This window comes from Rana temporaria, chromosome 1 (assembly GCF_905171775.1).
Source record: "Rana temporaria chromosome 1, aRanTem1.1, whole genome shotgun sequence".
In the NCBI taxonomy this organism is placed as follows: domain Eukaryota; kingdom Metazoa; phylum Chordata; class Amphibia; order Anura; family Ranidae; genus Rana; species Rana temporaria.
Window position 1 is genome coordinate 559,830,163 of NC_053489.1, and position 15,747 is coordinate 559,845,909.

General features: G+C 40.3%; 1 protein-coding gene across 1 annotated transcript in view; it reads right to left on the reverse strand.

Annotated features, from left to right (window-relative positions):
• Window positions 1-15,747, reverse strand: part of LOC120921252 — a 140,758-nt gene that overhangs the window by 79,046 nt on the left and 45,965 nt on the right. The window contains exons 5-9 of the mRNA XM_040333973.1: window positions 12,281-12,382; window positions 11,501-11,921; window positions 4,467-4,666; window positions 3,609-4,015; window positions 755-909 (exon numbers count right to left, since the gene is read on the reverse strand). Of these exons, the coding sequence (XP_040189907.1) occupies window positions 755-909; window positions 3,609-4,015; window positions 4,467-4,666; window positions 11,501-11,921; window positions 12,281-12,382 (1,285 nt within the window). The remainder of the gene's footprint in view (window positions 1-754; window positions 910-3,608; window positions 4,016-4,466; window positions 4,667-11,500; window positions 11,922-12,280; window positions 12,383-15,747) is intronic.

Genomic DNA, 15,747 nt, shown 5'->3' on the forward strand with positions numbered 1-15,747 from the left:
CAGTTTGGACCGACCGTGTGTACGCGGCCTCAGAGAGGATTTCCCTTCACTTTGGAGAGATTTCCTCTCACTTCCTGTTGTCAGGGTCATCCCAATCGGACACAGACAACAGCATAAAAAAAAACAAAAAAACTTTTGGTTTCAAACATACTTTAAGGCCCCGTACACACGGGCGGATAATGTCCGCCTGGAGATTTCTGTCTGATGGTTGTACACACCATCAGACAGAAATCCGCGCGTAAACAATACGCGGGGCGTGGCCACGCCGTCGCCGCGACGATGGCGCAGCGACGTGGGCGGCCCTGGAAGTTCAAAGCTTCCACGCATGCGTCGAATCAGTATGACGCATGCGAGGGATGGCGGTCTGTCGGACGTGTCCGGTGAGTCTGTACAGACGACCGAACGCATCCGACGGACAGGTTTCCAGCGGATAGATTTCTTAGCATGCTAAGAAATTTTTATCCGCTTGAAAAACGGTCGGCTGGACAAATGTCCGCCGAAAAATGTCCGCTAGGCCGTACACACGACCGGATTTGTCTGCTGGAACTGATCCGCGGATAAATCCCAGCGGACAGATCCGGTCGTGTGTACGGGGCCTAACACTAAACTAATCCCTTGTTTTATATACTTAACTTGTTCTGTAACAGGATACCAATGCTGAGCTCTCAGCACAACTTCCTCAGACAGAAATTTAATACAAAACTTGCATATTGTTACAACATGAAGGTAAGAATAATTTTTTGTGTTCTTGTACCTGGTTTCAGGAGCTTTTCTGCTGCCTCTTTACCAAGTGCAAGCAGGCTGTATTCCTGGAGTATACCGTATAGTCTTTGCATTGTACCTAACCATTTACTCTTGGCCTGTTGTCTGCGTGAAGGATCTCGGCTAAATATGTCTCCATAATATGTGCTGCAAATTGAAGAAAATAATAAAAGTTAGTTGCAAATATCTCATAGCAGCTAACATCAGTAATACAAAGAAAGGGTACAGATGCCCAGAACCTCAAAAACTCAGAGCGCATGTGGGACTCTATTAAAAGCTGCTGAAATTACCAAGTAAAAACAACTTTATTCTACTTTGCTTTTCAGTAGTAGGCACCATAACAATGTTTAGCCTGTATACATATTTTCCAGTATATCCATTCTGAACGGTACTGTACATTTAGAACAAATAAAGCGGACCCACTGCAGTACAAAGGAAGCTCCCATTGCATAAGCCTCTTTACTTTTATCCTGGTTCAGAGCTGCTCCTCTAATGAGCATCTGGGCTACTTTTAGGAGAGGGTTTCAACTAGAGAAATTCAGATCCCTAAGCTGTCATGTGGAACTTTGAGGAAACTACAGAAGTTTGCTGTCACAGTACACACTTTAGATTTTCTAATATTATTTTGAATGTGTACTACCCAGCCATTCTAGGTGCAAGTAGTTTTTAATTTCTAAATAACCAAGACAAGACATGAACCAGAGTGGCAAGCAAGGGATCAGTGCAGTGTTCGACTTTTCATACCAAGCAATGTTCCTGCCCAAACCTTTTATTGCTGCTAAAACAGGAGCATGCAAAATGGCTATATTTTAGCCACATTTGCAGATATGCCTGATAATATTTTTATAAGCTTACTATGATCATTGTTAGGAAGGATATGTTAGTTTAAAAGCTGAATAATAAAAAAAAGCAAGACTACATTTGGGCTGTTGAAACAACTAATATATACATATACAGTTGCTAATCCAAAATCAAAACAACATAAAACAGATAAAAAATAAATATTACTCATACAAAAAACTATAATGTAGCAAAAGTGTTTACCATACTTTATTAATGTATTTATATTGTGCACAAATCCCTCAATAAACCCACAGTGCTGAAAGTAAGTCAGATGGACTTTTTCCATAGGATATTCGGACAGTGTGTATGCCCCATCGGAGAAATTCCAACGGAAATTCAGATGAATTCCATCTGAGTTTAAATATAGAACATTTCTCCGATGGAATTCCGTCGGAATTCTGATGTGCTTTTGGCCGGGCAAAAGCCTGATCCTGTGTACGCGGCATTACGATAGACAATGTTGTCAAAAGACAAAAAAACTCGGGATCAAAAAGACACGTTCCAATTCAGTGGATGGTAAAACTTCATAGCATGTAAACAAAAATCAGATATCCTATTAGACCTGATGATTGCAGGTATACATGAATCATAAGCCTATGTTAACTGGGTTAAATAGCTGAAGACTATAGCCAAACTCAGACAATAGTAAGCCAAGCAAAGCTGCAATTTGGCTGGCTATAGTTAATACCTGACATATACTGCTGGTCACAGATGTAAATATGATAGCCAACTCTGTTTATACCTCTGGTGGTGTTAACTTACGTTATCCGCTTGTTTTGCAAAATCCCACCCAATTGCTTCTGTCCATCTCAGTGCATATGCAGGCATGGCAGATTACTGAATAAAAAAACACTCAATAGGAGCGAGTCATTAGGCTTGGGTAAATAGGTAGCATTACTTATTTTACCAATAGCTGTTATCTAGCCCTCAACAACACAAGTGGATCACATAAATTAACACCAGTCGCTGTGCAAGTTAAATTGCCTGATACCCATATTTATGTATATGAATGGCAGTATAGGTCTATTATTGCCTACAACCAGCCATGTTGCAGCATTTCTTGGCTTACTATTGTCTGAGAACCTTTAACCAAGTCTGGTTACAGACTTCAGCTCTAAAGACAAGTCAATATACTGTAGACTTATGATTCACATATACCTGCAATCATCAGGCCTATTAGGATATTTGATTTATGTTTACACTCCATTTTGTTTTAGCATCTGTGGATTTGGGACATGGCTTTAATACATAGGTACATAGCTGGTAAGGTTGAATAAAGACACCATTCAACCTGTGTGGGTGTTTGTGTGCTTGTTTATGTCAATGCCATTTCTCATATCCCTGTATATTGTGTTCGCTAAGATGCCATCTAAGAGTTTTTTTAAAGACTTCCTGTGGACACCACTGATTGTGGAAGGGAGTTCCACATCCTTACCACTCTGACAGTAAAGGACCCCCTACGTAGTTTAAGGTTGAATGGCTTCTCCTCCAATTTGTTTAGTGGCCGTGTGTCTTCTTAAGCAACCTGAAACTGAATAGTTGTTTCCCTTTGCTAAAATCACAGTTGAGGTATTTGTATATTATCTCTTCCTTATGTCCTTTCAAGCATCTCTTCTCCAGTGAGAATACGTTTAATGCTTGTAACTGAGGTCCTCCAGTCCCCTTATTAGCTTTGTTTCCCTTCTCTCTCCAGTTCTAGCACATCCTTCCCGAGTACTGTTGACCAGAGCTGTATGGCATACACAAGATGTGGCCCATCCAGAATATTAGGATTTTGAGGGTTTCTTTATGATTATTGAGGGATGTGTACAGGATCTTCATCCCATAAAATGCCCAAAATCTCATAATGAAAATAGAAGATTGTCAGTAATTGATATTTTTGAAAACTTATATAGCATATTTTATTAAGAATAGCCAACTGTGATGTTTAGATGTGGATTAATAACAAATATAAATAGCAAACATTACTCGCTTGGTTTCATGTGCAACTTTAACATATCTACCTAATAGGTTGAAGTCTATATACACTGGGTATAGCATTCTCATCCAGCTTAAACCATTGGTTCAGAAGAGAGAGGTCTCTGTCAAATTTAAGAGATGTTTTTTTCTGACTGGGGTCAAACATGTCCTTCTCATCTTGGTCTTTAGAAATGTCAGTATTTGCAGGGTCGGTTGTAGGTTTGTCTTCTGTGGAATTTTGCAGATTTTGTGACTCAGAGGATGTACCATCATCTTTCACCGATGGTAAAGCTTCCTCTCCACCAGCAGAATCCATTGCACTGGTTCCACTAAGCTTTGCCTTTGCTGCTGCCAACTTCATTTTCTCTAATGTGGCTTTGATACCTTCAAATGATTCCTTTGTTAATGTAGATGGAATGTTCAGTTGGTCATATTTCTGTCCTAAAAAACACTAATATGTAAATGTTAAACCTTTAAATTAGTATATGCGATTAACAGAAAGAAAAGAGAATTTGTAAATATACATACATACACATGGCCAAAAATTTGTAGACACTTGAATAAGTATGTTGGACATCTAATTCCAAAACATTGGAAATTAATATGTTTTTTTCTCCCCCTCCCTTTGCAGCTTCAACAGTCTCCACTTATATTGTCAGACATTGAGATATAGATTAAGATTACGATTATGTTAGAGAGATATAAGTCTTCTGTAGATCTATAGGTATAGGCAAAATCCATTTATGAACATACCACCTTATTATTTTAATAGATCACTAACGTGGCTGTAAGATTGCTAGTTGTTAAGTAAAGAATGTTCTAGCACTGTATCTTGATATATAGTCCTTCCTACTGCCAAGTATGTATTATAACCCTCCTAAAAAGTGAAATAATGGTCTTACAAAGAAAGCTGTGTGTCCTGCTTCCTGGCATTTTTGTAGAGTCTTCAGGTGTAAGAAGGTCATAACATGATCATTGCTGATTCCATCCTTTAAGCCCCATCTAAGATCAATTATACGAAATTCAATGCCTTTTTCCTTAAAGTAAATATAGAGCTCTGGATAAGACTTTGTGAATAAGGCATTGCGCTCTGGAAAGGAATCTGAAAAAAAGATCATGGAGACATATACACAATCCATCATTTTTAATTCTTAGCATTCTGGGGCTTTAATAAACTATAGATGCATGCGTTCACCATTAAAAGAATCTCAGCCTATAGCGAATGCAAATGTCAATATCTATGAACATTTCATGACTGCTAGAAATGCTCAAGAAACTGTGAGAATGCCCAAGGATGCTTCTAAAGCCCTGTACACACGATCGGATATCTGATGGAATCTAATCCGATGGATTTTTTCGTCAGATATCCGATGAAGCTGACTTTCATCAGTCTTGCCTACACACCATCAGTCAAAAAATCTGACCGTGTCCAACGCGGTGACGTAAAACACTACGACGTGCTGAGAAAAATTAAGTTCAATGCTTCCGAGCATGCATCGACTTGATTCTGAGCATGCGTGGATTTTTGACCGATGGATTTCTACACAGACAATCGTTTTTTTCTATCGGTCTTTTATCCATAGGAGACTTTTAAAAACATGTTCTATTTTTTTTCACCGATGGAAAAAAAACGATGGGGCCCACACACGATCGGTTTGTCCGGTCCGGACAAACTGATCGTGTGTATAGGGCTTAACTGAATATTTGTGAATACTACTCCAAGAAGCCAATAAACTCCTCTTTAGACCCAAGAGCAAAAACGTCATATATCCTAGCTTATCAGTCCTTATGCCGCGTACAGACGGTCGTTTTTTTGTGATGAAAAAAAACGTAGTTTTTAAAAACGTCATTTAAAATGACCATGTGTGGGGAAAACGTTGTTTTATGTCTTCTGAAAAACGACCAAAAAAAAATTCGAACATGCTTGAATTTTTTGTGTCGTTTTTCAAAACGTCGTTTTTTGTGTCAATTAAAATAATAGTGTGTGGGCAAAACCCGCGCATGCTCAGAAGCAAGTTATGAAGCTAGTTTCAATGGAAAAGAGTGCTGAACGTAACCGCGCTTTGCTAGAGCATTTTGAAAAAACGATGGTGTGTAGGCAACATCGTTTTTGAAAATGAAGTTTCAAAAACGTTGTTTTATTTCATGATTTAAAACATCCTTTTTTTTTCATCACAAAAAATGACCGTCTGTACGCGTTACGCATTAGAATTGGTGGTTGCGTTTGTTTTCTTTTTTAAACTTTTTCCCTTAATCTTCACCTGGTGATTTCGCCAGTAACACACTTTTCTCAAAATGACACTCACTCACTGTACTGTATTTATGCATATAGAACAGGAAGTATATTACTGTAATGTATTTATGCATATAGAACAGGAAGTATATTACTACTACAGACAGGAGTGTTGCTAGGGCCGGACACCTAGGGTTTGTGCCCTGCATCGCCTATAGGGGGTCCCCAGACCTTGACGCCACAATACCCAGCAACTGCAGCAGCTGGCATGTCTTCTGCCAGCTGCCTTTTAGAGCAAACAAGTTTAGAGCTGAGGGAAGCTTCGCCTAGGCCAGGGGTCTCAAACTCAAATTACCTGAGGGCCACAAGACAAGTTTTCATATGCCATGGGGGGCCGCATGCAAACTTTCAAACTTCAAAAACAACAGTACTGGTGTCAGCGAACACATTATTAACCCCCAGCACTGGTGTCAGCGAGCGCATTATTACCACCAGCACTGGTGTAAGTCAGGGTTTGACAAATTTGCTTGGAATCTAGGAGCCAGCTAAAAAAGTTAGGAGCCAGAAAACGCACCCCGTCCCGACGAGCTTGCGCGCAGAAGCGAACACATATGTGAGCAGCGCCCGCATATGTAAACGGTGTTCAAACCACACATGTGAGGTATCGCCGCGATTGGTAGAGTGAGAGCAATAATTCTAGCTCCTCTGTAACTTAAAACATGCAACCTGTAGATTTTTTTAAACGTCGCCTATGAAGATTTTAAAGGGTAAAAAAGTTTGTCGGCATTCCACAAGCGGACACAATTTTGAAGCGTGACATGTTGGGTATGAATTTACTCGGCGTAACATTATCTTTCATAATATTAAAAAAAATGGGGATAACTTTACTGTTGTCTTATTTTTTAATTAAAAAAAGTGTAATTTTTTCCCAAAAAAGTGCGCTTGTAAGACCGCGTAACAGAAAGTATTGCAACGATCGCTATTTTATTCTCTAGGGTGTTAGGATAAAAAATATATATAATGTTTGGGGGTTCTAATAAGAGGGAAGAAGATGGCAGTGAAAATAGTGTAAAAAGACATTAGAATTGCTGTTTAACTTGTAATGCTTAACTTGTAATACCAACGGCCACCACCAGATGGCGCCAGCTCACATCTGGTGGTAATAACTTGTAATACCAACGGCTCACCACCAGATGGCGCCAGCTCAAAAAATAAAAATAAAATTGTTTTTTTTTTTTGCTCCCCTCACTTCCATCCTGCCTGCGGGCCATTTATAACTGGTCCGCGGGCCGCAAATGGCCCGCGGGCCGGTACTTTGAGACCACTGGCCTAGGCTCATCCTCGGCTCTGACATTTCACATGACCCAAACATGAAGGAAACTGGAAGGAAGAACATGTCCTATTCCCTGCTGTATCTGAGATCTCTATGTTCAGAAAGGGAGAGAGAATTGTACTGGGGGACAGGCTGGCCTGGAGAGATAGACAAGATTAGTGCTGGGGGTAAGAGGACTAGCGCTAGCACAATATTGAATTTCCTGGATACTTTGAAGTCCCCAGCTAGATACGAGCGTAGGCTGACAATGTTTGAGAGGTACTGTAGCGGGAGTGGGATGTTTCGGCATTCCCTCTCAAGAATTAGTGAACTATTAAACGCACCTGCAGAGGACTCTCAAATACCCTTTTTTAATAAGTGGGAGGTGGAGCTGGGAAGACCCTTTACAGAGGAGAAAAATAATAAAATACTTCGGAACATATTTGAATCATCTGTGTGTGTGAAGACACAAGAGATGTATTTTAAGATTTTATCTCAGTGGTATCGTACCCCTGTTGTATTAAATAGGTGTTACCCAGATATGTCAGACAGATGTTGGAGGTGTGGGAGAAAAGGAGGAACTTTAATGCACATCTTTTGGGCCTGTCCTAAGATTTTACCTTTTTGGACAAAGGTCTGGGAAATAGTGCAAAAATTTAGTGAGGAGGAATTACCAGGGGAGTGGTCCTTTTACCTGCTGCAGGACACAGAGATATCGGTTAGGCGGTATAGGAAATCCGTAGTCTGTCATTTTTTAAATGCAGCTTGTGCCTGTATCCCAGTGATGTGGAAACAGTCTCAGCCACCAACTGTAAGGATGTGGCTTAAGCGGGTGGAGGACTTGAATAGAATGGAGAAATTGGTATGGACTTCAAGGCAGAACCGGAAGGTATATCTGGCTATGTTGGCGGAGTGGAACGTGTTCAGGTACTCTGAGGAGGGGAGGACCTTGATAGACGCGGACTGACGGGGGGACCCGGGAGCGGGGGGTGCGGCGGAGAGAGAGATGTTGCTAGAGGATTGGGGGGAGGGGTGGAAGAGAGGGGTTTTCCTTTTTTTTTTTTTTGGGAGCAGGGCGGTTTAAAGCAGAGGGAGACTGAACAAGGGAAGAAAAATGCCCCAACTCCTCGGGGATATAGGGTTATCCGGATTTGTGGGGGCTTATTTGCCCATAGGAGGGTAGAAATGAAATCCAATGGTTAAGAGGGAGTATTAGTTGAGCAGACTCTGGGTCATTGAGGTCGGGAAAGAAGAGTTATGATGAGATAAGAAAGATACAAATTGTATTTTTGGAGACGATATTGTGAATTATCTGCAAAGTTTGTTGACAGCTTTTTGTTGTATTATGTTCTGATTTTAAAACCAGTGAGTGCTTCCCTGGTTTATGTTACTTTTCTGCTTAAAAACCAAATAAAGGAAGATTGAAAGAAAAAAATAAATTGAATTACCATGGGATCTTTTAGCTACCAATGCATCAAAACTATCTCTATAAAAATGTGCCTAGTCATAAAATTCTTTACTAAAAATACACAAATAGAAGCTGGCATCACATTGAATATATAAATACAGATATGAATATAGCCCCATTCCCCCCATTTGACCCTTTTGTGTATCATCACTCTTTTCGAATTGTGTGGAAACATCCCAGTTGCAGATGATTTGTGCTAAGAGGGGGGATTTGGGGGAAAGGTAATTTCTGCAGTGTGGATAGGGAATTTGTGCTGGGAAGGACTTGTGCTAAGAGGGGGGCTTTGGCAGGAAAGATGATTTGTGCTAGGGAAGATTGCAGTAAAGGATTTGGAGCTGCAGGAGAATGGGGGAATTTGTACTAGAAGGTGGAATCTGGGTGGTAATCTGGTGGGTGCTAAGAGCGGGATTAGGGGGGGATTAGTGCTGGGGGGAGATTTGGGCAAGGAGGGGATTTGTGCTGGAAAGGGGGATTTGAGGAGGGTCGTGCTGGGGGGGATTTGGAGGGGAAGGATTCAATACGAGAGGATTTTTCCTTGGGAATGATTTGGGGAAGGAGAGGATTTGTGCTGGAGTGGAGAGAATTTGGACTGGGGAGGGTTGTTTTAGGGGGGAGAGGATTTGTGCTGGGAAGTGGAGTTTGGGGGGGGGGGGGTTGTGCTAGGAAGTAGAGAGTGGTGGAGGGGGGTTGACTGTGATTTCACAACCTGGACACTCCTGACCTCTGCGCTCTGCATGTTGCACATACCTGTCCCAAGCATTTTGTGCACTTCATACATATTTGGATGAACCTTGTGAAGACCCTGGGGTCCCAAAAAAGTGTGTGAATCCAAAAGCTTTCAGGAAAAATGTTAACTCATCGGGAAATAAGAATATAACCACGCACTCTCGATCTCTAAGGTACTACCAATTACAGAATGCTGGTTATGGCTTGAAGACCCTTATTCTGATTAGAAGAGAGTGGAGTCTGGAGTCTGTATGGAGCCATAGGTATCTATCCTTGCCTTCTCTCCTTCAACTGATGGTGAGAATAAAAATCTTCAAACACTGTAAATGTGACTGTCAAACATGTGTTAAATCCTCAACCACAAGGACACAGTCCTGGGGTAACTTTTATGCCGCGTACACACAATCAGACATTCCAACATCAAAACTGTGGATTTTTTTTTTCGACGGATGTTCGCTCAAACTTGTCTTGCATACACACGGTCACACAAATGTTGTCGTAAATTCTGAATATCAAGACCGCAGTGATGTACAACACTACGACAAGCCGAGAAAAATTAAGTTCAAAGATTCCGAGCATGCGTCAAATGGATTCCGAGCATGTGTATAATTTTTGTGCGTTGAATTGTGTACACGAGGTCGAAATTTCCGACAAGAACTTTTGTTGTTGGAAAAATTGAGAACCAGTTCTCAAACATTTGTTGTCAGAAATTCCGACAGCAAATGTCTGATGGAGCATACACACGGTCGGATTTTCCAACAACAAGCTCACATCGAACATTTGTGGTCGGAAATTCTGACCGTGTGTACGCGGCATTAGCCTACTTGACCTCTGGTGGTCCTCACTGGCCTCAAAGTAGAAGGGGACCGCTTCATAGGAACATATCAGTGCTGTCTCCTATTGTTGAAGACTAGGTTTTAAATATTTATGGTTTCAAACACCAGAATTATACTTTTGAGTACTGTTACAAAATTTCAATTAATCTGGTGCTTCACTGGGTAAATATATGGATTGTAATAATACACCTTTCTCACATGAAAATAATGGCTATAGCTCTTTTGCAAATATACATATTTTAGTAATGAACCTGATCTTATAAAAAAAGGCACACTGGGCCGGATTCAGAAAGAGATACGACGGCGTATCTCCTGATACGCCGTCATATCTCCGAGTTCCGACAGTCGTATCTATGCGCCTGATTCATAGAATCAGGTTACGCATAGATATCCCTAAGATCCGACAGGTGTAAGTGTCTTACACCGTCGGATCTTAGGCTGCAATTCCAGGCCGGCCGCTAGGTGGCGCTTCCGTATTATTACGCGACAAATATGCAAATGAGGAGTTACGCCGATTCAGAAACGAACGACCGCCCGGCGCTTTTTTTTTACGTTGTTTGCGTTTGGCTTTTTCCGGCGTATAGTTACCCCTGCTATATGAGGTGTAGCTAATGTTAAGTATGGCCGTCGTTCCCGCACCGAGTTTTGAAATTTTTACGTTGTTTGCGTAAGTCGTTCGCGAATACGGATGGACGTAATTTACGTTCACGACGAAAGCAATGACGTCCTTGCGATGTCATTTAGAGCAATGCACACTGGGAGATTTTACAGGTGGCGCATGCGCCGTCCAAGTAAAATGTAGAAAACGCGGGGTCAAGGGAAATTTAAATAAAACACGCCCCCTACATCCCCATTTGAATTACGCGGCCTTACGCCGCAACAGATACGCTACGCCGCTCTAACTAAGGGCGCAAGTTCTTTGTGAATAAAGAACTAGCGCCCAAAGTTAGAGCGGCGTAACGGGCCGGACAGATACGCCAATGTATCTGAATCCGGCCCACTGTCTGCATAGTAAAGTCTAAAGTCTAAAGTTTGTGGAAACAACTTTTGATAGAAACATGCCGAGTCATATGGCATATTGTTTATTTAATGTATAACCAGCCCAGTGTGTGTATGCTTGTGACAGGAGTGTACATGTGTATTCTCTACAAGACAGACACATTTCTCATCTCGTAGTTTTGATAGGTGAAAAAATGTACCAATTAAATTAAAATAAATTAAGGTAGGGTATGATAAATATTTAAAGTACTCACGAAAATATTGTTGTTCAGCATTGTGGCCTTCTTCAAAGTAATTGCCTCCTTTTATTTTTTCATGTAAAACCTAAGCAGAAGAACTACTAATGTTATATATACTGGTACCTTGGTAACCTCCACAGATGTACACCATGAAAACCTTCTTCTTTGCCGTATAGGGTACATTCATGATTCCCTGTATAATTTTGCGCTCTGTCCCAGAGAAATGTTCAAGTACTTCTTCCTCATCTGTGTCATGACTTCCAAAGGATGTTTCCACTCTACCAGGCTCCTCTGGTGCACTGGTGTCATATTCATCAGAGAACAATTCTGCAGTCTTATTTTCATAAGTTCCATTCAGCTGCATCCCTTTTTGTACTGTGTCACTTGTTGATTGTTCTGGCTGTGCAGTGTCATATGTTGCAATAGTCCAACCTTCTGAGCTACATTTTTTATTGAATTCTAGACTTTTGTTATTACCTTCTTCTTCTTCTTCTTCTCCTTCTTCTTTTTCTTCTTCTTCTACAGCGGGTACTTTTTTTCGAGACTGAACAACGAATGTATATTAGTAATATTTAGTAGAAACATCTCACTCACATTACCATAGCCTAGGCTTTGAACATTTATAATTATGCAATATTTTTGCTTCATTGATTTTTTGTGTGGCCTATGTATTTATAACCCTTGGCATGTGAAGCATCTTTATGTCAATCCTCTGAATTGGCAACCTATGAATAATAATAATAATTGAGGGAAGGATCAAGAACAACATGATGCTCTTATTACCTTTTAATCAATGCTCATGGTATCTAGAGAATCAGACCCCTCCTTGTATTCAAAAAGGCATGATTTAAGTGTTTTCCCCTGTGAAACACTGAATGATTTACATAAATAATAAATACCTACCCTTAAGACAAATGATTCAGTGCTCTCTGTGATGTATTGATTTTCATCTCCTGTTCCGACTTCATTACTGACTCTTTTCACTCTCCGATGATACAGGCTATTCTAGAAAGAAGAAGGTGGTACATTAGAGATCATTCAATTGAAAAAACAGTGTAAAGCCCTGTACACACGGCCGGGATTCTGGCAAGATTTGCTTGCCGGCCGGGTGTACACACGTACGATTCAAAAGAACCGCCGTTCTTTTGAATGGCACGAATGCGGTGACGTCATCGACTACAACGAGCATGCGCTTGTCACATTCGATGCCGTCACTGCCATCTTGCTTCACCCTACCTATGCCTTGGAAGCTACTGTACCGTGCATGCGTCAGTCATTTCGAGCATGCGCGGGTTTCCATGGAGGCAGGTAAGTATACACACGTTCGGGTTTCTCGGCAGGAAAACACTGCCAAGAATCACAACGAGAAAATAGAGAGCAGGTTCTCTATTTTTCTCTTTGAGATTCTGGGCAGTTTTCCAGACAAGAAACCTCAAAGCCTCGTACACACGCAGGGTTTACTCGGCAAGAAAGCTCTGTCAGCAGTTTTCTTGCTGTTTCTGGCCGAGAAAACCGTGCGTGTGTAAGAGGCTTGAGTCTTAAGCTATCAAACATAAGTATGTCCAAACTAGGTATTCCAGGGGTTCCAGTGGTACAACTAGATCCTCAGCAATGCTTGAGTCTTCAGAATTAAACATTTATCTGCTCAATGTTTTGCATGAGGTACAGTACTGTTTACTGCCAAGAAGATGATAGCTAAAGTGTGCCTGCCATACAACAATGGAACGATTAAATAGACAATCCTGTGTAAAGCCCATAGATTAGTCAGTTCTCTTCACTCATCCAGCGGGTTAAGCGAAAAAAAAAACTGACCAGATTTCCCCATCCACACATTCAAGGTAGATGGGGGAATACTCCCCGCTGAGCTAAAGTATTCTGACAGCGGGGAGACTTCCATCAGACTATAGCCGGCAGTGCTGGTCGAGCAGGGAAAAATCTATAAGGGTGGTTGTACAAAAGTCGATCGGTAGATCAATATTTCTACAACCACAGTTACCATACATAGATCAAAATTTGTCCGGTCCCTTCTTAAGAAACGAATCTATGAACACAGAAGTTGGCTGAAAATATTTCAGAAAATTTGGGGTATGTGGCAGACAGAATCTTTTACTTGCTGTCCATTAGACACAACTTCTACTTGATTTTAAACAGTGGCTCTTATGTGTATTTAGGCTGTATTGCCATATACACATTTGTGATCTGGTATGTCTATGGGTACTTTTAATTTCCAAATATCCTTATACATGAGATAGCACACAACACTTTTGGTGTTTGATGTCATAGTTTCTCCACCACATATACTCAAAGTATACTGTGGGGGCTTTGCTATAATATTTTGCACCTATTCACCCGAACAGTCAGCGATTAGGTCTCTCATTTCATTTGTCTTCATAAAATTGATAAGTTGACAACTGTCTATGTAATAACTTCATTCTGTGTAGGCTAGATTGCAGAGACCTTGTCTAATTCTCTTTCTTTGACTAAATAATACAACATATGTAGGTGCAGGTCTTTGTCAGCATAATTGTTGTTTCTTTTTTTTCCCCATTTCAATACTAATAAAAATTCCTTTGGATTAAATAAATGCAGTGTGATGGAATGTGAGGTTTGTCTTCCAGAATACAAATTAAATACATTAACTATAAAATCGTAATAATAATAAAAAAATCTTGATGTAATCTATTGTTTGTTAGTTCCTATTGTTGATTAATTATTACTAACACAATAATGCTAAAGCACATACTGATCCTAAAAACTAAACTTCAAAATATTTTACATATAAAATATACCACTAACTAAAAAAAAATACAGTGTACAATGTTATATTTGGAAATCTTATGAATAGTTTACTAGCATCATTAAATGTTTACGGGATATAGCAAAAATGAACCTTAAACTGTGCAACTTATATTAATGTGAATAATACCCTAGGCATATTTACTGAGCAAATATAAATTAATGAAGTCAAGAGAGCGGTGATAGATAGCAGCTGACCACTGTTGATCACTCCTATAGAAACTGTACACATATTAATACAAGAGCAACCTCTGCTCTAAGTGCAGTCACAATACAATACAGTAGGGATCGAAAGTTTGGGCACCCCAGGTAAAAATGTATATTAATGTGCATAACTAAGCCAAGGAAAGATGGAAAAATCTCCTAAAGGCATCAAATTACAGATTAGACATTCTTATAATATGTCAAAAAAAGTTTGATTTTATTTCCATCATTTACACTTTCAAAATTACAGAAAACAAAAAAATGGCGTCTGCAAAAGTTTGGGCACCCTGTAGAGTTAATATCTTGTACTGCCCCCTTTGGCAAGTATCACAGCTTGTAAACGCTTTTTGTAGCCAGCCAAGAGTCTTTCAATTCTTGTTTGAGGTATCTTTGCCCATTCTTCCTTACACAAATATTCCAGTTCTTTAACATTTCTGGGCTGTCTGTCACGCACTGCTCTTTTAAGGTCTATCCATAGATTTTCAATTATGTTGAGGTCAGGAGATTGTGAAGGCCATGGCAAAACCTTCAGTTTACGCCTCTTGGTGTTATCCCCCGTGGATTTTGAGGTGTGTTTAGGATCATTATCCATTTGTAGAAGCCATCCTCTCTTTAACTTCAGCTTTTTTACAGATGGCGTCAAGTTACCATGCAAAATTTGCTGAAATTTTATTGAATCCATTTTTCCTTCTACCCGTGAAATTTTCCCTGTGCCACTGGCTGCAATACAACCCCAAAGCATGATTGATCCACCCCCATGCTTAACAGTTGGACAGAGGTTCTTTTCATTAAATCATGTGCCCTTTCTTCTGCAAACGTACCTTTGCTCATTCCGGCCAAAAAGTTCTATTTTAACCTCATCGTTCCACAGAACTTGTTTCCAAAATACATCAGGCTTGTCTATATGTTCATTTGCAAAGTTCAAACGCTGATTTTTGTGGTGAGGACGTAGAAGAGGTTTTCTTCTGATGACTCTTCCATGAAGACCATATTTGTACAAGTATCTCTTTATAGTGGAATAGTGTACCACAACTCCAGTGTCTGCCAGATCTTTCTGGAGGGATCGTGCAGTCAAACGTGGGTTTTGAATTGCTTTTCTCCCAATCCTGCGAGCTGTTCTGTCTGATATTTTTCTTGGTCTTCCAGATCTTGCTTTAACTTCCACTGTTCCTGATGACTGCCATTTCTTAATTACATTTTCCGAACAGAGGATATTGACATCTGAAAATGCTTTGCTATCTTCTTATAGCCTTCTCCAGCATTGTGAGCGTCAACTATTTTCAGTTTCAGTTTTCTAGACTGCTTAGAAGAACCCATGGTGCTGATTGTTGGGGCAAGGTCAGATGAGTCTGGGCATTTAAAACCTTTGA